Source organism: Battus philenor, unplaced genomic scaffold (assembly GCF_028537555.1).
Source record: "Battus philenor isolate CCGP_79_NKW_IND1 unplaced genomic scaffold, ilBatPhil1.0.hap1 SCAF_11, whole genome shotgun sequence".
Taxonomy (NCBI): Eukaryota; Metazoa; Arthropoda; class Insecta; order Lepidoptera; family Papilionidae; genus Battus; species Battus philenor.
In genome coordinates this window covers 102,778-125,315 of record NW_027181673.1, presented here as the reverse complement: position 1 = coordinate 125,315, position 22,538 = coordinate 102,778, and the positions used below count along the sequence as shown (strand labels likewise).

Sequence of the window (22,538 nt, the reverse complement as noted above, 5' to 3'; positions counted from 1 at the left end):
AAAGATACAGATAACTAGACGGAGCCAAAGACAAATATAACAGTCAAATAAATTCTATGAAACATAGCGTTAAGAAAAAATCACCCTCGAAAAATCTTTACATAAACTTAGGAGACAATCGAAAATATAACAACGTGCCTTATTCATTTAGAATGATACTTTCAATAAACAAAATGTACATTTTTTTTACAGTCCAAAGTAGTGATTTCGTTCACAAGTTTTTATCGTTTTTATTGTTTTTGTCATTTGTATAGCGTAATATTTCTGAAATAAAAGCAAAATAACAGATTTTATATATAACATAAAAATAACTAGCATACTATGTACCGGCGTGGTACTTACTTAATAATAAGTCTAATTTATGAACGTGTCGTTACTTTGTCACTGTCTAGAGACAGCTGTCACTTAGGCGATATCCTCCCCCCCTCCCCCGCTGGAATCTTTCTCTTTCAATAACCCTCAATCATGGCGGCCGGGGTACGTCGAACTTTGTCTTAAATTATCTCTTAAATCCAAGTGCAGTTTTTTTCTTTACCGACAAAAACCACTCGATCGCCTCGGCGTCCGGCGTAATGAGCACGTATTTGTTGCAGGTGCTGTATACTTACCCGCAAAACTTCCGAGCGTACAAGGCGCTCATCGCCGCGCAGTACTCGGGCGCGGAGCTGCGGGTTGCGCCCGACTTTGTTTTCGGCGAGACTAATAAGTCCGAAGAGTTCCTGAGCAAATTTCCGGCCGGCAAGGTGAGTGCGCTGGCGGCTTCGCTCGCCCTTCTCTGTCGTCGCTGACGTGTAATGTGTCCTCCGTGGCTGCAGGTGCCGGCCTACGAAAGTGCTGACGGGAAGGTGCTTCTCACGGAGAGCAACGCCATCGCCTATTACGGTCAGTCTTCTCGGTCCAGATTATTAAGCCACTGTTATTGAGAGTTTCGCAAAAATAGTTTAAGACGGCCTTAATGCCAGATGTGATTAGAACTATCGTCTGTCACCGCAACATCGCGGGGCGCGATGCCGGCGGTTGGTGCAGCGTATGTTGCCAAGTATGAACTGTTTCTCAGCTAGTCGTATTGTTTGTTCTTGTGATTATGTTACAAACGTGTTGAAGGTGTGCACGTAGTACTTACAAGAAATCCCCAATTTTGTGTATCTAAGAAGGTCTAGTTTAAATACTGATTGATAAACATATTTATTTTGTAGGCTAATCAATAACATCAATACTTATATCGTAATTATGATTTTGGGCGGTCCTCAAGCATTTAAAAAAAAAACATAATGATCTATGTAAGTTCTTACAAGATATATTTGGAGAAATAATTACAACCAATGTTCTGTCACTTCTGTGACTAAAGTGGCAAAAGTTCCAAAGTGATATTTAATGAGTGTATATGAAGTCCTTTGATGGATCATACCTGATACTGTACTGATTTAGTGTCCTTGCCTGGTGAAATGTTATTAACTGAGTGTAGAACTGTAATTACAATTTCTGGGAAAAAAATTAAAATATATTAAAAAATAAGACTAGAATTCATGTTTTAAATTGCAGTCCCTTTAGTTTTTTATTACCAATTAGCTATTGTAGAATAGTATTCATAGTGTGATCCAATGTGATGTTATACTGCATCAGTTGCTAATGCGGCCCTGCGCGGAGAAGATGTGGAGACACAGGCGCGTATCTGGCAATGGGCTTCTTGGGCGGACAGCGAGCTGCTGCCTGCATCTTGCGCATGGGTGTTCCCCTACTTGGGTATCATGCAGTTCAATAAGCAGGTGCATTACTTGATTATTTAAAACTACCTTAGAAGTAAAGCATAATTAAAAAACTGAACCCTACTCAATTTTGAGTTTAAATTTATCAACATTTAAATGAACCAATACCAAATACATGGTTGCATGTTGTTCTTGTTGGAATTAACCAGTGTTTAATATTTTTAACAAACATTTAGGAAGTAGTGCCTTGTAGCTGATAATAGATTTAATTTGGAGGCATGGGTTCTATGCCAGGTAGGCGTGAACACTTTGTTAGCTGTGTAAGTAACCACTGGTCTAAATATTGTGTGTTTGTGGTAGTTTTGTTAGGGCCAGAGTATATAGTCAACAATGAGGCTTTTCCTCCCTGTGGGGATATCAAAAAGTTAAGGCAAAACTTCATTGATAATTATATACATTACTTTGGTTAGTCAATGGCAATTATTAAGGTTTATACTACTTTAATGTCACCACTGTCATAAAAAAAATGGCTTTCAGTCATCATTGTCATGAAAAAACGATAATCTGCATGTAACAAAAAATGTAATTTAAATTCAGAGTAACTTGTGACTGCTGTCTGGTATACAACTCTCCTTAAGAGAGGTCGTGTTCACATGGCTACATCATACATAAACACTTACTAGAAGATTGTTTCTGCAGAACGTGGAGCGCGCGAAGGCGGATCTGCTAGCGGCACTGCGGCTGTTGGACGAGCACCTGCTCACCCGTACCTTCCTTGTCACGGAGCGAATCACACTCGCGGATATCATTGTCTTCTCCACGCTACTGCACGCCTTCCAGGTTATTTACTAATTTTTCTACTGTAATTTAGTACTAGCTCAACTTGTGTTTATCAAAAAAATATGGCATGTGGTGGAAAGAAATGCTCACTGGAACAAGCTGCTGTACTGGAGCAAGTTGATAATTGCTAGCTACTGGTATGCTAACATACACATATACCATAAATAATAAAATCCTAATATAGATAAAGGAGCAGTTTGTCTAGTGCGGTGTGATTGGGCGGATATTGTATATGTTAAATACAAATGTTCAAGTGGTTGGTGCTGTTTGTGTTGCAGCATGTGCTGGAGCCCAGCGTGCGCGCGTCGCTGGTGAACGCTGTGCGTTGGTTTAACACGGTGGCGCAGCAACCGCGCGTGGCTGCTGCCGTCGGCAGCGTGCAGCTGTGCGCCGCTGCACCGACCTATGACCCCAAAAAGTATCAGGAGCTCACACAATCCAAAAAGGTAACTCAACAGGATATACTTTGGGGTGAATCCATATCCTTTGTAGAGTGCCTCAAGGCTGGCTTTAACTGTAGCTTCAGCTTGCTTCTTACACTTTCATCTTCCTGTGTTTGCAGATGATATGAAGTTTTATAAGGATCCACATCCCCATCCCCATGCCCATCATTACTGGACAATGTTTATTGATACATAGAAAACTATCTGAAAGAGACTAAAGTTTAATGTTTTCATGTATCATTCTCACAATAAACTAAATAACCATATGCATGTAGACCATATTGTTAAAACAGCATGCAGGGCCCTATTGTTTACAATTAGTAACTCATTCGATTCAGTTCTCTATAATCATTAAAAATCATGTGTAGCTATTTTGTCAAAAGTCTCTTGAAAAACGCTTTGCGGGTTTATTATCTGCAATATGAAATCCCGAATTGAAGGCATCCAGAAGAGATTTGATGCCATCTGGATTATAAATCATATTTAATTGATCCAAAATATATAATTTTCTGTATCTTCATTCCGCTTTATGGGGTGACCAATACTTGTTAGGAAGTTCCCTTTTGAATGACGCACATTACAACGCGCGCGAACTTTTGCATTAGGACATATCAGTATGTCAGGGAGTTCTTTGCTTTAGATTATTTTCATGACCACCTTCACCAATTTCCACACCATCTTCACTGTTAGTACAAATCAATTTCTTGTTATACTCAAAATTATTATCAAAGAATCTAAATCATTATTTAGGTGATGAACTCTTTATATATCTTTTATACTTGAGGGTACAAAAATGTTGTGTTCGCTTTCATTCATTTTTGATGGATACTTATAAACTAGTGTGTTGTGAAATAAAAAGGGTAAAAATATAATGCAATATAAACAATAATAGAAAATTTAAATTAATAAATAAGAATATGAAAATAAGTTGGTAAGTATAAGAATGTACTTGAGCAGCGCTCACCAAGGAAACATCAACCACTCAAAAATTTACAAAATACTTATTCAATTTAATGTATCATAATAAATGCATTGGATTGCAGGAAGGGGGCAAGAAGGACAAGAAAGCCGAAAAAAAAGAGCAACAGCAAAAGAAGAAGGAGGAAGCGCCACCTGCCGAGCCTGCTGACGACCTGGATGAGAAGCCCAAGGAGTCAAAAGATCCCTTTGACTCCATGCCCAAAGGGTCCGTTTTACAATGTTTTGTTTGCAACAGCTCCGCTGGGTTTCTGTGTCTCATACTTGAACATTAACAATTGCAGGACATTCAACATGGATGACTTCAAGCGCTGCTACTCCAACGAGGATGAGGCCAAGTCCATCCCTTACTTCTGGGAGAAGTTTGACCCTGAGAACTACTCCATCTGGTATGCTGAGTACAAGTACCCTGAGGAGTTGGCCAAAGTGTTCATGAGCTGTAACCTTATTACAGGTGAGTAGGCCTCTGCCTGCTGCATCTTCTTCATTTAATAGAGGGATTCACTGGCCCCTCCTTGTATTCATTAATATACAACAATGTCACAGGCAGTTATTTTTTAACCATGCGTGGTGCATGATAAAAACAAGAATAATTAAATGGATTATCCATTGATTTAAATTGAAGTAATGCCAGTTCAATGGGAGCATCTGTAGTAACAGCCTTGTGCGTGTAAGTAACGTGTTGCTAAAGCTGTGCTCTGCTAACCTCTGAAGCAATATTTGATGCTTTTCTCGTGGTGCTCGCGGCTTGGTGGCTGTTGTGACGTCGCAAACACCGACCTGCCGCGCCCTCTGCGTTATATAACAAACAATCTCACCCAACCAACCAGCTGCTGGTGTCAAATTTGAGATGCAGATAGAAAGAAAAAGGCATAACAGTCTCTTTCCCACATACAGGTACACAGACTTCGTTAGAAAACCAAATGATGCCTAGAACCACACAACATTTAATATTTATGTTTATGTGTGTGCAGGCATGTTCCAGCGACTGGACAAAATGCGGAAGCAGGCGTTTGCGTCCGTTTGCCTGTTTGGCGAGGACAACAACTCTAGCATCTCGGGTGTGTGGGTGTGGCGAGGCCAGGAACTTGCCTTCCCGCTGTCGCCCGACTGGCAGGTGAGCACTCGCAGCACATGAGGCGACCGCGTCGTGGAAACGTTTTGGGAATAACTTCCCTCTCGCTCATCCAGCCGTGTAACTGTCGTTGTGGTCTGGTTCCCGCAGATCGACTACGAGTCGTACGACTGGAAGAAGCTGGACCCCAGCAGCGAGGAGACGAAGAAGCTGGTGCAGGAGTACTTTTCGTGGAGCGGCACGGACAAGCAGGGCCGCAAGTTCAACCAAGGCAAGATCTTCAAGTGAGCGGGGCTCGGCCCCCCTGCACTCACAGCATTCCGGCGCCCCGCGCACCGCCGTGCCACTGCGTCTTATTTATTCTGCGGCTGCAGCGCGACGCTCCCTTGTGCGAAAATATAATAAATTGTTTTTTACCTAACACTGTTTTTTCATTTGAACATCGGGCTCTCTGCGTCCCGGTCGAAGTTGTTTCTTTAAATATTTACTGTACTTAAGGTTTGGGTAAAAAAAGAAAAACACCAGATAAAAGCAAAAATTTATATTTTTTTACATTTCAGACTTACGGCTGGAGTGTAGAAGTAATTTAACATTGGTACATACGTCGTTAAGTATTGCGTTCCGGGGACTAAGTCCACGGAGGCGAACCCGAAGCGGCCGCAGCGGCAGTATCAAGCGTTACATTAGAAATAGAATAATTTGAAAAATCAGAATAAATTTCGATAAAAGCTTTAGACGCAGCACGCGCCGCGCCCGCCCGGTGGCGACTTTAGTTTTGGCTGCGAAGTGCGGTTCGTGTACGGCGTCAGTGTCCATCGCGCGGCAGTGATACACGTGATGTGAGCAAAGGTTCGTACACTGGCCGCAGCCCGCCGGGCGGGGCCGCGCGGCTGCTTGCTCAGCTGTTCGGATTCGATATCTAAATAGGGTCGCCATAAATATGACAGTAAACGTGGAAGTCACAAAAACATTTCAAAGACATTACGACGACTATTGCATCTTACAAAAGTGAGCGCTGCGGCGCGCGCCCTGCAAACATCCAAGATGCAAGCAAGGTCGGCGGCCGGCAGCGCAGTTACAAACGACGCTATAAATATAATATGTCTAGTGAACAGGTAAATTTACATTCCAAAAACTATAACATCTCGCGCCGGCTCCGTGCCACTGGCGGCGGCGCGGGCTCCGAGCTGAGGCGGCGCTGCGCCGCTACGTCACCAGGTGCCGCGACGAGCCGGCGGCCGGGGCGGGGGCGGCGTCCTGCGGGGGGTGCGCGCGCGTTACTTGCGAACAGACCGTACGGAAGGCAACTTGTAAGGTTGCGTCGTACCCGCCGCACTGGGAGCATGCTGGGCTCGGTGTTCGTGTGGCGTTGACCCCGAGGATATTGGAATGCTACCCCGGCTTACTGACCCTCAGAATTCAAATATAATTTACTCGTCGAACACAGCGGGTTTCCGCCCTCACCGCGGTCAGTCGTGTCGGTTCGTGCAGTACACTCGAACACTGGGTCTACATTCAATAAAGCGGCCGATCCGAGCGTGGCCACGTCTCTGGGAGCCGTTGTCTCTGGGAGCGTCCAATGTTGGACATGAGCCTCCCCCCACTTCTATTGTTATAACATTAGCAATGTAACAAATTTGGATGTAATGCTCACGTGGTCGTCGCGGGGCGTGTGCTCGTGCGGGGCGCGGCGGCGTGCCGTGCGCGTCGGCTGCACGCCGAGCTGCACGCCGAGCTGCACGCGCGCGCACGCGGCGCCCCTGCGCGCGTTACGGACACAAATACAAATCGTTTGCTTCATATCGCTCTGCGGTTGTATTGCGCACGAGTATAGTTCATAATAACGCGCACGTTTCATTAAAAACCTTGACAACAACAACCCTCAAATATAAAAAATTATTCATTTGAAAGATAACACTAAGATTCTTATGCTGACGTGCTGCCCATCCCCAGCATTTACCTATACTTAGCACAAGACAGGCACTAATTAAAGAATGATGACATAAATTTACGCACAATACGAAAATGTATACATCCTAATTATTAGGTCGGCCATCGTGTTCATACAAGACTATAAGAGGCCACGTCGACCGAGAGCATTACAACCGCAGCGCGGCGCGGGCGCCGCTCGTGAAACATTCCAAAGGTTTGGGTCCGCGTTGCCGGAACAGGCAGGAACATTGGAGTAGCAATTAGCTACTCCAATGTTCCTGCTTCAAAACAAGTGTAAAAGTGAATTTTATGTTTTTAGCAACAACTTTTAATTGCTTAAATTTTGGAATTATTTAAAAAAAATTATTTGGCATGGAAGAATTCAGAATTTTTTTTTCAAATTCGTACAATACCCGCTACTTGTTTTAGACTCGCAGTGGGCACTAAGTTTTACATTAATTTAGGTTAGAACTTACGAAATATTTTTTAAATTTCATATCGTAAAACACAAAAAAAATTAAATTCTGCAATCGAATAGTGTACGAGCAATAATAAATCCAGAACCCCTTTATCCAGTGAACAATTTTACACGCCTGTCCCGAGGTTACGCAATAAAGCAAATCAGTACCTAACTGTGTCCCTTCGCCTCAGATAAATGTAAATCTGTAAGAACACAACGACCGATGAGACTTTCACATAAAAGTACTGAGCTTGGTATCTACCGAGTAAGAGAACATAGACACGCTGTACACTTGTGTTGTACGCAACTATTTACAACAATACAATGTCTCTCATACAGAGAGTCGCAAATAACAACGGACACAGAGCGAATATTGCAGAACACTTGTACGTGCAGTCATGTGTCGCTGCACGGCTCAAGTGATGTAATATTTAATATATTATGATAGCTGTCGGACCTTCACTTATGAAGCTATGTTGGTAAAAATATTTTACTTCTTTGAGTATACAAATTGTTCATTAATATTTATCTTTACATTTTCTTTGCGATCAGTCGAACGGTAACGTTAAAGGGATAGATTTTGTCCATGAAAACATGCGTGTACTTATCGATTAATGTGATGTTTAATTTTTGTATGATAAACAGTTTCGGATTTAAAAAAAAATCTTTTTGGTATACGTCGGAAGGCTATTAGTTCGAACGACGCCGATAGATGGCGACAGAAGTCCGCGCCGTCTACACCGGAACGGCAACGGGCTCGCTCGGATGTGTCGGAATTAATTAACCGATAAGGATCAACGGTGACACGACACACACAATGAAACTGAAAAGCGTTGGCTTTGCCGGAGAAATCTTTGGTGCGATGGTGCAAGGCGGTAGGTCACCGCTACCTGTGGTCGGGCGCGTCGTCGGGCGCGTCGTCGGCGGGCAGCAGCGGCAGCTCGTCGTCGCGGCGCGCGTGGCACTCGCAGCGGCAGTGCTCGGGCTCGACGTACAGCGGCCGCCCCGCGCTGATGCCCGCCATCTCTTCCGGCACCGGCATCGGCTCCTCCCCCTCCCTTTCCGTCGCCGCCTCTGTCTCCGCCGAGGGCAGGGTTTGTATCCTTTTCGGCTGCTTCCTTCGCTCCGGAACCTCCTCGAAATCTATCCACTCAGATTTCTTTCGCATCTCAGTCGCCGCCAGTATTTCTGAAAGTGTTATTTGCTCTTTTTATATCGTAAAGTACAGGAACACATTTAGTACATTCTGATATTGGTTCAGAAAACTCATACGGCACCACGGACAGGTCTTTGTTGATTAAAGACAAAACAGGAGGGCGAATGAAAAAGTAGGACATTATTGTGAAACGACTTTTATTCCAAATGTTTATCTACGAAAATATTCTTACCACTGCGCTCGGTTTCTCCGCAGTGCCTCCGGTCGTTACACGACAGAGCAGAGATATATTGGGTATTATTAAAATAGCTTCCTGTTAGTAAGTCAATTAGGTTACCGTCGCCGCCGCTGCGGGTGCGAGGGCGCGCGGCGCGCGGCGGCGCCGACGCAGACGCGGTGCGCGTGCGCCGCGGCAGGCGGATGCGCAGCTTGACGGGTGGCGCGGCGTCAACGGCGGCTGCGGGCGGTGCGCGCGGCGGCGCGTGCTCGGTGGCGCGGGGCGCGCGCGGCCTCTGCACGCCCGCCACGCGCACTCCGCTGCGCTCGCGCACGGGCACCATGGGCACGGCCAGCGACCGCTCCAACGGCAGCGTGGTTGGCACGTACGGCAATTCCTCCTCAAAGGACTCCTGTACCACGAGCCCACGGCGCTCCACTTCGCTGCCGGCGCGCGCCGCCTCTTCTGCCTCGGAACCGGAGGAGTCCCGCTCAGGCGCAGCGCAAGGTTCGGGCGCGTGCGGTCTCTCGTCCGGCGACGCCGCCACATGCGTTTCGCGCAGCGCCCCACGCGCCTCCTCGCTCTCCATGAAACTTGGGAGCGACTCCGACATTTCGCTCGTTACGCTCGGCGTTTTGGTGATGCTGAATTGTGTGCTGAACACTTGATCCCTGCTGCCGACGTGTGTCGTGAAAACTATGCGTTCCCTTCTTTTCCTGTGCTCGTCGTCTGATCCTCGGTCGGCTTCACAGGGGCGCTCCGGAGTCGTTGCGGCTCCTTCTGCTGCATCGAACTTTTCTACGCTCGCCGAGCCGCTGGGCGGCGTCACTTTTTCGGACGATGGAATACTCCGATGCGAAGCTGGAGTCAGGGACGCATTCGGCGGCGACACGTTGTCGGCTGCTTTTTCCGTAGGGGAATGTAAAGGTATTATGATACTCCCGTCGGGCAAAACTGTTCTTTTCGTGGGTTTTCCGGTGACGTCCACCGAAGACACGGAGGCCGGACGCTCGGGAGGCGCACGCGCTTGCGGGGCAGAGGCGGGGCGGGGCGCGTCGCGTGGCGGCGAGCGCTCGCGAGTCGCGGTGCCGCTCGTCACCTCGTCAGACGGCGTGCGTAAGGGGATGTGTATAATGCCGTCTTTAGCGTCCTCGTAATATTTGAGTCTCTCGCCGCGTGTCGGTTGTTCGGCGCGGTGCTGCTGCTGCGGAAACTGTCGCAGTGGTTGTATGACAGGCGACCCGTCCCTGGAGCCGGGCGAAGGAGAGGTGGCACTTTTTCTTGGAGTTTTAAACAGAGAGAGGACAGAGCCCTTTATTTTGGAAGCTGACGTGGGCGTGGTAGAGCGATCGCGACTCTTGCTGCGCGAGCGGCCCTCATTCAGGCTCTTTTTACGCCGCAACACGTCGCAGGGGGAGTCGGGGGATGCTATAGTTTCGCGCGACTTGAACAGGGAGCAAAAGGAGGACTTGCGCGAGACGGGCGCGCCGAGCGGCGACGGCGTACGGCTGGAGCGAGCGCGCCGCGCCGCCGGGCTGCCCTCCGCTGCACCGCTTCCCGCCGCGCCACCCCCCGCCGCGCCGCCCCCCGCCGCGCCGCGCGCCTGCAGCTCCAGCGTGTCCGGCTTCCTAGCCGGCTCGCCTCCGACAAGCGTCCTTTCACTTTCATCGTCATCGTCGTCGTCGTATTCGTGGTCGGGTTTCAGTTTAATTCTAATGATATCCTTGGAGCGATTGGTGCTCTTGTAAACTTCTGGCTGCGCCGGGGCCCGCCGCTCTCTTGAGCGAGCTCGTCTTTCCTCTACACGCGCGCGATTTCGAGTTTCCTTTTGTCGCTTGTCCTCATCTAAAATATTGGAGCAGGAGGTTGGTGACGGAGGCACGGCGCTCGGCGTCGCAGTCGGGGACGTCGGGCGGGGCGAGTGTGCGGCTCGTGTACTTTCAACGGTTACTTCTGTACGTACTTCTCTGTGATCCCGGGCGTCCACCGGCTCCGGGATCACTTCTTGCACCGAACCGACTAATGTCGTTGACGCGGGCGTGGAATCGATGGGGGGTGTAACGGCAACGGACACCTCGACCGGCACACAAATCGGGGTTGGAGCTGAAGATGAAGGAGAATCAAGACTCGTAACGGGTTCGGAAGTATACTTGGCAATTTTAAGTAGCCTCTCCTCGACTGCAGCGGCACAAATCTCTGGATCGGTTTCGATCGGTTTTGGCCCGCAAAAAGATGTTTCGAGTAACATTTTGTGGGGCGACGGCGAACGCGACGCGCCCGACACCACGGACAGGCGGGACACGCGGCTGGTGTGGCTGAATGCCGACAGCGCTGAGTGCGCCGAGCACTGCGAGCCTACGCTGGACAGGCGGCTGGTGCGCCCCGAAACGGCCAACAGGGCGGCCTCGGAGCTCTGGCTGTCCTTACGCGAGTGGCGCCGAGAGGCGGGCGCCGCGGAGGGAACGCGCGCTTCGCCCGGCGCGCCTTCGAGGAACGCCAGCTCTTCGGTGGACGAACGCAGTTCGAGTGCACCGTCTTCGCGGAAACCGAGCTCGAGACGAGTACGACCTTCTTCTCCGCCGACAGAAAACAGAGCCAGCTCAGGGGAGCTGTCACGGGAGTCGTGGTGGCTAGAGCTGGAGGCGCGGGAGATATCGATGCGTGGCGCTGCCGGCGTATGCAGGCCGCCCGCCGCGTTCGCGTGCACGGCCGGCGACGAGTGCGAGCGCGCGCGGTGCTCCGGCGGCACGAGCGCACTGCCGCTCGGCGTGCCGCACGCCGGGACCTCTCGTATTTCGGGCAACCGGAAGGTCTGCTTAGTCTCGGGACTTGACTGCGAAGACGAGAGAGATGTAATAACCAGCGAAGTTCCAGGAGCCGGGCCGGCATCACAGCCGACGCCCGGTGCGCTCACCTCGTCGGAGACGTCGTGGTCGAAGGAGGCGATGGGCGCGGGCCCGCGCCGCGGCCGCCGCTCGGGCGCGCCGCTGGCCGCCATGCGCCGCGGCCGCTACTGCGCGCCCATGCCGCCGCTGCGGGGACACGTATCGACCGGCCACACGCACGTCCACAGGGCGGTGAATGCACTCACGCAAGTCCTCGCGGCGACCGGTTACATAATCGATCGGGTCGCTCCCACGAATGTGGCGCTCCGACGAGCGGGCGGCTGCGGCTGCGGGCGACGGCGCCGCCGGCGACTGGTGCGACGCGTGCTCGTGGCGCTGGCGAGCGGCCGCGGTCGGCGCTGCCCGCGACCCGCGACTCGCCGCCATCGACGCAGAGGGCGCGCGTGCGCGGTGCGCGCGCATGCGCAGCGGCGCCCTCGCCCGCACGCCGCTCCCCGCGCGCCCCGAGCTCCACTGACCCACATGTTGCGATCGTAACCTATGCCCGGCCTTGGGGCACGAGCCGCCCCCGTTCCCCCCTTAGAACTTCCCCCCTTACTCTCCGTCTCGTACCAATTGCATTACAAGTATGAAACCTTCACAACACACAAATCGTCTAATCTACGTACCTATTACTTTATCACGAAAGATTCAATATTAACGCACTAACGCATCAAAATGATATACTCACAGAATCTCAATACGCGTTCACAATAATTGTGTAAATATGAATAGAAATGTAATTTTTAACTAATATTTTATCTTTACGAAAAAGGTCTGAAAACGACAAGGCGGCGGCGCGCCGGGGCCGTTGTGAGTTGCGGCCGGCGGACAGCAGCGAAGGCACCGCTTGCCCCAGCGCGCCGCCGCCGCGCACTCCTGCTCAAGGCTTACCTTCTACAAATGATTTGGAACAACAAGCAACGCGCCGCTCGCTACCGAGAACGTCGGCGGCTCGCAGCGGGATCGCCACTTACAAAGATTACTTTTTGTTAGTTGTTTTTAGTTTTCGTCACACTTTTTTGCTTGTGTATTAGACAAAATCCGTAGCGATTTGTAAGTAATGAAATGCTTTGCTTGTAAAATATTCTAAACCAAAACATTCAAGAGGTTTTGTTCAACTGTGTGAAACTCTATGACCTAAAAGATTTCTAGCTTGCGATATTATGTGAAAATAAATAATTTTGGAATTATATAAACGCCTCCGATGAGATAGAGTACTCAACTCGTACTCGAGGGCTGGCGTGCGACAGGTTGCGGCCCGCGGCGAGGCCCGCGCCCACAGCTCGCCGGCATCCGCCGCCGCGAGCTGTGGGCGCGCGCCGCTGTGCACTGCGGGGGTCGCGTTCCATACAAAACGTTACTTTCTGCTCCGTCCGAGTGTTTGAATAAGAGTGGAGATAGTTAAACTGTGTTTTGTTGATACTCTTTGGTAATTTTTATTTATTATCCATACTATATTTATTCAAATAAATAATATACTCATTGATATGCATTAAACGAAATGAATGTTTGGCCTGTGGACAAGAGGCTCACACGGCCACCACAGACGTGTCTATCGCGGGGGCACATCTGACTCCAGTGCGCAGGGGTCTTCGGCCGCTTGTCATAGTTGCCTGCGGCTGCCGCCTGTCAGTGAAGGGAAATGAAACGCCCATCGCCAACCGAATTAATTTTATTGACAACATAATAGCAGCGGCCACGCCGGCCGGTGCGGACTGCTCCGCTATAAAACCAACGATATATTGCACTATGTGAAGCTTTAACAACTAGCCTCCGCGCCGGCTCGAGGTCAACGTGGCTTCGATACGCGCACGTGGCCGCGCCGCGCTCGAGCCCCCGTAGTCGTGTAGTCGTGTAGTCGTGTAGGAGTTGATACCTCAGAGTAAACCAGGAGCGGCGGCGCGGCCACTGCGGCTTTGCATACAAGCGAGTACACGAGGGAACGTACAATAACGTATTTACAACTATACATCTATAGGTACATATATTTCAACATTTATAATATCACTTCAACAATATTCTACTAGTATCAGACGTGCTTATGTACGGGCTCCGGCCGGCCGCGCGACGCACGCACGCAGGACATCCGCGCACTCAACGAGCGGTGCCTGTTCAATCGTCGGTGACGTCCGTGTGCACGACACGATGCGATGCGAGGATTTCGTCACCGCGCGCTGGCTCGCCGCTCTCTTCCTCTCGAGAATTTCTTTCAAAATGTATGTCATGCATTTGAAAACATATCTTTATTAATAATTGGGAGAGTACATTTTGGTAGATGAATTCAAATTCCATTAAACATGCAGTGCGGTGCGCGGGCGCTAGTCGGAGTCGGAGTCGGATGAAGGCGCGGCTGGCGCGGCAGGCGCTGGCGGCGTGGATGGTGCGGGCGGCGCGGCGGCAGCCAGCGCGTACGCCGGCGCCGCCTGCCCGCTCGTGCGCTCGATGCCCACGCTGCAACAACGAGCACTGTGAGGCGGCGTCGGGGGCGTCGAGCCCGCCGGGGACGGATACTCACGTGTACTCATGGCGCGCGAGGTAGCGCACGTATTTCTCGGGTGGGTCGGCGTCGTGGTTCTGCAGCGACACGGAGCGCACGGTGGTGTGGCTGACCTGCGCGGCGGGCATCGTGAACTCCACAAAGGCGTGCGCCGCCAGCGCGCCCGGCACCTGGTCGTACGACGTTAACGCCATGCGGCACACCAGGTTGTGCGTAGTGTACGCGCCTGCACACACACACCGCGTTTCTCCCTCAAATTCGTTTAGTGCGAAAGTTTGAGCACACGACATATGGGCCGTTACGGGATCGTACCTTGCCCCTCCTTGGGCAGGCGCGGCATGCGCCATACGATGGCGCGGTGCTGGTGCTCGTACTTGGCTTGGCCCGACGTCACTTCGATCAGCGACTCCTGCAGAGTGTCCACGGCGCCCAGGAATCGCTCGATACCTTTAATTTTTCCCGTACGACTGTGGAAAACAAAAATACTTGACACACGATCCGTGCACAGTATGAAGTAAAAGTTTGTCGAGAGAAAGCGACGTACCGATGCGCAGACTTGACGGATCCGTAGCGGAAATGCTTCTCCACGCGGAACAGATAGATCCAGCACTCGGGGATGGGGAAGCGGATGGCTACGTCCTCACACGGCACCTGCCCCAGCGCGCGGGATGCGAAGCCCGGCACCAGCACATCCGCACGCAGCTCCACCTACGCAAACCGTGCTCAGTCACTCTTCGCTGGCCCGGACCACGGCGCACGTAAACGGCCGACTTGCACGAAGGACTGGGAGGCAAAGCGTATCCAAGTTGCACGACTTGCCGCGCTTCACTGAGACTTGAGTTAACGATAGCTGATAACTGAAGAATTGCGACTCATCATAGCGCGTGAGGGAGAATATGGTGGTAGGGTTGCGACAGTTACCTTGTTGCCGGAGACGCACCAGGCTGCTTTCAGCTGCAGCGGCAGCTCGCGGTTCTTGGGCGGGCGTACCCGAAACCGCATCAGCTCGATGTAGCACGCGTCCGGCGGCTTGAACCTGCACCCACGCGCACGCAGCGTCACTGTCTAAACGGAGCGCTCGGCCGGTACCGACCGGGGCCCTCCCAGCTTTTTAAAATAAAAATCATATGTAAAATCGCTTATACACTGCGAGACAAAATGTGATGCGCCACATTACAAAATGCGCGCAAGTGCCTTCCACCTCTTGAGACACGTGAGCCACGGGACGGGCGAGGTAGATAAAAGTAAAGCGGTCTGTTCTCAAATACCTCATATGCGAAACGCCAGCCGCGCCCGGCTCGTCTTGGTGCTCATGTGCCCCAGTCGGTGACGGGCACATTTTCCTAGTTGTTTTAGCTATTAGGGGTATTCTTCCTGCAATACCGACGACACGAATCAGTCGTTCGATGTAGAATACCGGCGTGAACGACCGCAAGTACTGATGTGCAATGCCGGTGATGCCCCTACTTGAGTATTTGCGAATTGGCGAACTCGTCGGGCTGCACGCAGGCGTGGAACTCCGCGTTCTCGATGCGAATCCACTCCTCAGTGGCCACGGGGATGATGTCGTGGCGTCCCACCACCTCGCGACCTTGCCTTCGCAGGTCGTTTAGTCCCACCTCCACGTCCGGCATGCCTGCGAAACGAAACAGCCCCATAAAATACAATCCTGGTAATGCCTGATAACTTAGACGCCATTAATTTCTTTTATCTGCAGATGGCGTATTTCAAGTTTCAATTTAATCGTTCCAAAATCATTTTTTGATTTAAATTATTTATAAATACATCTCGGCTAGTGCTGGTACTAGTCATTATTTTTAAATAGCAATAACAAGGTCATCAAATTGACGATGCGTGTGCGTTGTGCGGCCGTCAATGGCTGCACAGGTGCGGCGGCACCGGCCGCCTACTCACCGCTAAGGAAACCGAGGAAAAAGAGGCGCACGCGCGCGATCTGTTTGAGCACCACGCCTTCCGCGTCCTGCTCCACGTGCAATTCGTCCACGGCCGTGAGCTGCACCTGCGGGCGCGGCGGCGTTAGCGGCGCTGGTGGTGGCTGCCCTCTGCTCGGACCGTAGTCACACGACCATCGATCCGATAGAGCACAGCCACACCGGTGTCCGTTGGCGACGAGTTGACGGACACATGCGGTTACCTCCTCCATTTTGTAGGTGAGCGCGCGGTCGCGGTGCGCGGCCAACCTGAACAGCGCCTCCTCCACACAGCATGAAAACTGCTTCACGTCCTCGTAGCATAGCGATCCCAGCTTGAACAGCTGGGATACCTGTTTTTACAAGGTGTATAAGTGATAGGGGCAAGTGTTTGTTTGTATTAACACAGGCTAAATATTAATATGTAAAGGACAATAGTTCTTAACACAAGAGAAACGCCCGGTGTGCTGCGCTACTTATCGAGTCGTTGTTGCTGTTTTTACTCTTTGGTTACGAACTAAAGTAGGGAGGGCGCACCTGTGGAGCGTGCTCGACAGGCAGGCCCAGCTTGCGCAGGTCGCTTCCGAATTCTTTCACGCCCTGGTAGTCCCCCTGGATGGCATAGGCCGCGAACTGCGACAGCTTGCTGGTGATGCGCTCCGCCTTTGTCACCTGCCCCGGCCTGCGCGGATACAACACTGCACACTGTTTTGAATATCGAGTCCGAGAGGCCTACCTGAGGCAGGCCACGTATTTGTCGATAGCTTGAATATAAAACCGTTGATGATGTCCTCTGATCAATTAAATTTAAAAACGGCTTCTACGCTGATCTGCGTCATAACTAAAAGACAACATGAAACTGTTCAGAAACGTTCATGTGACTCGATCCGAAAATTTCATTTTTTATTATGTCTGTCGTCCGTAACTAACCTGACCCCGGGTCGTTCCTTGTAGAAAACGTATTGCAGTTTGACCGTGAAGATTTTGCCGAACTGATCGAACTGCTGCGCGCCCACGTCGGACACAGAGTAGCAGGCCTGCAGCGGTAGCTCCTGTAGCGGCTCCTTGTCCGTCGCCGAGTTGAGTAGCTGCACGGCCGGGGTATCGCCCTGGTAGACCAGACGCACGAACATCTTCTTCCAAAACCTGGGCGGGCCGCGGCAAAGGCACGTGTCATTCGTAATTAGCGACTAGTTACTAATGCATTACTGAGCGACACCAACAACGCAGCTGTTACCTCTGCCCGGTGATCTTCTTTTTATTGGGCTGTCGCAAGTGCATCTCCCAGCCGGGACCGGCATAAGTCGTGCGAGGGAAGTCCTCCAACGGCACCGACACGTCGTCGTCGAACAGCGGCGTCGGCGGCGTAGTCGGCGTGCCCGACCGACGCCGCCCCTCCTCTACGACCAACAATTTTGCAGTAAGAATTTTTTGTGTTTTTTGTGAATATATAATTCACAAACGACGGCCAGAGTTATTTGTTTTTTTATTCATGTTTTAATTTAGCACAGTACAGACGCATTGTCGAGTATAAGCCACAGAGCAGTCAGTCGCGTATCGCGTACTCACCAAATGGCGGCTCCTCGCACTGCCGCGGCTCGCCCTCGCTCTTATCGAAGGGGTTGGCGCGTAGCGCATCGGACTGCACAGGCAGCGCGGGCGGGCGTGGCGGTGGCGCCAGGGCGGGCACGGCCGGCCGCTCTGCGCCGGCATCCTCCTTGGGCCTGTGAACACAAAAGCTCTGTTATGGCCGCACAAGACAACTACTCAGTAAAGAATTCCAATTCCTTTCATTTACTATGTTGCATTTTATGACAGTTTATCAAGCAGAAACCGGGTGAACTTGTAGTATTATCCGAGACGCTAGATATCATATATTAGATAGGTACATGTGTTAGGCGACGGGAATGCAATCAGGCCAGCGATGTGAACAAGAACCTTATAAAGACGGAGAAAGTGTCGTCCGTGGAGTCGCGTGAGCCCTGGTGCTCGAGGCGCGGCGTGGCGGCGGGTGGTGGCGGCGCCTCCATGCTCAGGAATGGGTCGAACGCCTCCGCCTCGAAACCTCCCGGCGCCGCGTCAGCGCTGCTGCCGTCGCCCCACGCGTCTGCCGGTGCATTGTCAACCCGCACTAGTACCACATAACTGTTTCAGGATTTATTTAATTTATTTGGCAAATAGCATACCTGTGGTCATGTGATTGGAGACCGTGGAGTCAAATTTAGCAGAGAAAGCATCAAACGCATCTTCTGATTGCTGTCCGGGGTCCTGTAACATCTCAGAGGTCTTCCACTCGGACACCGTCACTGCTGAGGTGTCGGTGCTCTCCATGGTATAGTCTACGTTCGTATCAAACACCTCAATTTTCTGTGCTGCAGTTTCCTCTTTTTGAATCCCGGATGTATCGAGCTCCGGTTCTTGTAAATTTGCCGCGCTTTGCTCTTGTGCAAGAGAGTCGTTTTCGGTTTGTTTGACGATCTCCGTACTTGGCGGCATAAACGTCTCTTCAGACATCGAAGAAAATATGTCAGTAGCGTGATTAATAAATAAAGGTATCTCTGGCACCTGGTCAGTTTCGAACGGGTTTCCGTCGGATTCCTTGATTTCCTCAATTTGCTCATCACTGTGTTCCATAAAAGGAGACTGTGTTTGGGATATTTCCATCGATTCGGAACAATCCATGGGAGTACTGTTGTCATCCATAACATTGGTGAACAATGTCATATCTTTTGCAGCAGTGCTCTCTGTGTTTGTCACAACATCGTCGTGAAAGAGTGACCTTGTGGTAAACGACGCCGTTGTGACACTCGTAGCTTGCGGTAATATTTCGACGCTTGTATCAGAGGTGAGAGTTTCCAGAATATCGTCACTAAGAAAATCTATAGGCTTTTCTTCTTTTTTCGGAGCCGAATACAGACTTAATATATCTTCTTTTGTAGGTTTTGTCACAACCGGAACAGGGGCATCAAACAAATTAATGTCGTCTGCTGGTTGCGACTGCGTCTGCGACTGAGACGTCGGCGGTGGCGCTACTTGCGGGGGCATTTGTGGGCGCGATGGCGGGACACTGGGAGGCGCCGGACGAGAAGGTCTGGCTGGCGGTGGCCGCGCAGGTTTGATTTTGTTGACTTCTACATTTTCAGCTGATGCTGTGTCCTCATGGATTTCAGGATCAGGAGTAGGGCTTGGAGAATGAATATCACGTGCCGATACTGGGCTCGGCGTTCTTGTGGGAGGTATTCTATCTAATAGGTGCGTACTGGTAAATTCCATTTGACCAGTAACGCTAAGAATTAAATTTTGGGTCTCAGGAGGCAGCGGGCGCGCAGAGTGTTCACGATCGGTAATATCTCCTGTAACCGGACTCGGAGAATCAACGACGGTAGATACTAATTCTAATTCTGTAGGCTTCACCATTTTGTCTAAATCCATTGGTTGACTTGAGAATATGTCTAATGAGGTATCTTCAAAATTTTTGGCGCCTAGGTTTGAGGGATTTTCTCCAAAAATATCAACAGGGACTGTATCTCCAGCAGGAGGTTCATAATTATCGCCAAAATCTGTAAACGGATTACTGGCTGCAAAAGGATTGTCTCCAGTGAATGTTGAAGATTCTACGTCAGTCATCATGAAAGGGTTAAGCACGTCCTCTGTTACTGGAACCGCAGGCTCGTTCGTACTCAAAAATGGATTGTAAGCCATTTTTTAAAGAATTAATTCAGAAATTCAGATTCAAGTAATTTCAGCTCTGTTTTACCGGGGTTAAGTGCTGTGGCGAACGAAGTATCAAAAGGATCAAAATCTTCTTGCGATTGTGTTATATCTGCCGGTTCAGGAGTAAGGGCTTTCACCTGGAAAAGATCGTCGGAGGGTTCCAAAAGATCAGGATGTCCACCGACTCCAGATATAGGTTTAGGCACGTCTACATCCAATTCTTTGGCTAATAATTTCAATTCTGTTTTACTTGGTTGAATATCGGCCGCAAAAGAAGTATCGAAAGGGTCTTCTTCTATTTGCGAAACGTAATCTCCGGTTGCCTGTGGACCAGTGGGTGTAAGTACTTTTGTTTGTATATCACAATTACCGGTATTAAGAAGGTCACCGCCTTTGAAATTAGCGACTGCAACGCTCTGTTGCGGATATTCAGAATGCCGCCGTTTAGTTTGATATTTTATATTAGAAGTCAAATCTTCATCAGACCGAGTTTTCGTCAATGTATCAGTAACTTTATCAAAGACTTGGCCGCTTTCATTTAAGTCTTCAGTTATGGAAAGCTCCCTAGTATAGTACGGCGTTAACGGTTTAATAGGCTTGGGCTTAGAATCTGTACTTCTAATTTCTCCTTCTACGTTAAACACAACACTTTTGCTAACTGTTAAGTTTTCTGGACGAGATGCTCGTCGCTCTGTTTGTTTAGGTTCGTCGGCACGTGGATCAAAATCAGGGTCACTGGGCACACGGTAAATAGGAGCTGGTGAAGCGCCGATTAATTCCTGTTCTAATAATTTCAGCTCAACTTTCCCCGGCGCCACGACTTTGTCCACAATAGTGGTGTCGAATGGGTCTATATCGGTACTATTAGCGTCCAATGGATCCAGTGGGGAATCCCCCAATTGAGTAAGGTCAGTGTTACTCCCGCCTAACAAATCCCGTGGAATTTTGCTTTCCTCAGCGTCAATGATCTCGTCGGAGGTTATTGATTCTCTTATCCCTAAAGGATTTGTTAAATGGATTCTAACAGATGATTTACGTCGATTATTTAATCTTGCCTGTATTTCCTCCGCACGTGGATCAAAGTCTTCGTCTTCTTCTAATATAATTGGCTCCGATTTTATTTGGGTACTCGGTATTACGGCTTCCGCGAAACTAGTATCAAACGGATCGTCTTGATCAATATATGGGTCCAATACTTCGATTTGGTCTTCGACTATACCTTCCGCAAAAACACATTCATTTTTATCTGCTTCAAAGGCAGACCATGATTCCTTTATAACTGGTTCAATTTCTTTTTCTTCAAGTTTTATAGCTTCAGGTTTGGACTCGAGCGATTCTGTTGCTAACAATGTAAATTCATCATCCTCTTCTTCTTCACTCTGCCATTGCTTCGTACTGTTATCGGTAAGTTCAAATATATTTTCTTGGCTATGTTTTTTACTTTGTTGTATTAATGAGGTATGTAGCGAAACACTGAGATCAATTGGTGATGTTATTGGTACATCAGTGTCCGCGTCTAGGATACTTGTTTCGACCGGTTCGCTTTCTTGAGCAGTTGCCTTTACAATTGCAGGCAATTCTGCATCATTACTTTCTAACAGAAGATCGCCAGGAATTACTCGCTTTCTTTTTTTTGTAGTTAAAGTTAAATTATCAATACGACCCGTTAGAACCTCAACGGCCACTCCGATGTCTAATGTTTTTTTATCTCCTTTACTTTTATTCTCCTGGCCTTTTATTAAAGCATCGACATGCGACGTGTCAAACAAGCCATCGTCTTGAAAGTCTTCGGGTGAATCGGGTACATAGGCAAGCTTTACTTCTCCCCGTTCGACGGCCTCCACGTAGGAAGTATCGAAGATGTCGTCTTGTTCGTCCGCCTCGGACTCGTCATCGGTTGCTGCGAACTCGCTCCTGTCGTCGTCCGCGTCGTCCGCGCCAGCGGTGGCGCCGGGCGCGAGCTGTGGGAAATCCGCTTCGGTGACCTCTACCACGGGTCTCGTAGAAGTTTCCTTTACCTCCGGTTCCGGTTCTTTAGGCTGTACTCGTTGAAAAAATGAAGTGGATTTTATTCGATCTAAGTCTCCCTGCGTTTTTTTAAGCACAGAGTCTATTCCTGTCGTCAAGTCTTTAAATTTTGACCATTCTTCATTTTCTTTCACTAATCCATCTGTAGTTTGGGCCTGTTGCTGTTGATGTTCCCTGCGGTACTTTTCTAATTCCTCTTCAGTAAAAAGTTCTTCTTCACCTTTACGCTTCGACTTTTTACCTTTTTTCTTCTTTTTAAGGCCTTTGGGTAGCTTTAGCATTATACGTGCTTAAGGAATTAATTCTGTGTTGCTGTAACAAAGACAATATTGTTTTAGTATCGATGACACGGAACGGATGAGAAAGTTAATGCAACGGCGATGTTGGCGAAGAGCTTTTTACTAATTTTATTTGCTTTTAATTTCATTTTAAACGAACTGATTCTTAACTTGTCCAATTCAAGAATCAGTTCGTGTATAGTCCGCGTGCCGCGAGCGCGACTCCGCCGGGTGGAGCTTCGATAAGGTCGGTGGGCACGTACGCTGTGCAACGAGCAAACGTGTGACAAAGAAAAGTTTTAAACGCAATTAAATATTTGTTGGTCGTGCTAATCGTAAACCAGCAGCGCGCCCATAACACCCGGTGGCCAATAAGTCTACTGTTATTATTACTA

At 49.6% G+C, this 22,538-nt stretch overlaps 3 protein-coding genes across 3 annotated transcripts; 1 reads left to right on the top strand and 2 right to left on the bottom strand.

The window, feature by feature from the left end:
• Positions 1 to 389: 389 nt before the first annotated feature.
• eEF1gamma (elongation factor 1-gamma) lies at positions 390 to 5,463 on the top strand. Its single transcript, XM_068771890.1, has 10 exons — positions 390 to 477; positions 594 to 743; positions 816 to 882; positions 1,624 to 1,766; positions 2,406 to 2,546; positions 2,825 to 2,992; positions 4,033 to 4,175; positions 4,252 to 4,421; positions 4,942 to 5,084; positions 5,193 to 5,463. Exons 1-10 carry the CDS (start codon positions 466 to 468, stop codon positions 5,328 to 5,330), a joined length of 1,275 nt encoding a protein of 424 aa, XP_068627991.1. The 5' UTR covers positions 390 to 465; the 3' UTR covers positions 5,331 to 5,463.
• A 1,650-nt stretch (positions 5,464 to 7,113) lies between these two features.
• LOC137931853 (uncharacterized) lies at positions 7,114 to 11,805 on the bottom strand. Its single transcript, XM_068775367.1, has 4 exons — positions 11,722 to 11,805; positions 8,928 to 11,640; positions 8,325 to 8,622; positions 7,114 to 7,252 (listed from the first exon to the last, which is right to left on the bottom strand). Exons 1-4 carry the CDS (start codon positions 11,803 to 11,805, stop codon positions 7,114 to 7,116), a joined length of 3,234 nt encoding a protein of 1,077 aa, XP_068631468.1.
• Positions 11,806 to 13,910: 2,105 nt separating this feature from the next.
• LOC137930962 (protein stoned-B-like) lies at positions 13,911 to 22,146 on the bottom strand. Its single transcript, XM_068774338.1, has 15 exons — positions 19,865 to 22,146; positions 18,310 to 19,802; positions 18,062 to 18,230; positions 17,693 to 17,847; positions 17,361 to 17,523; positions 17,054 to 17,269; positions 16,661 to 16,805; positions 16,348 to 16,476; positions 16,107 to 16,212; positions 15,660 to 15,828; positions 15,114 to 15,228; positions 14,737 to 14,900; positions 14,505 to 14,659; positions 14,211 to 14,418; positions 13,911 to 14,146 (listed from the first exon to the last, which is right to left on the bottom strand). The coding sequence occupies exons 1-15, from the start codon at positions 22,144 to 22,146 to the stop codon at positions 14,014 to 14,016; spliced, it is 5,802 nt and encodes a 1,933-aa protein (XP_068630439.1). The 3' UTR covers positions 13,911 to 14,013.
• Positions 22,147 to 22,538: the final 392 nt, after the last annotated feature.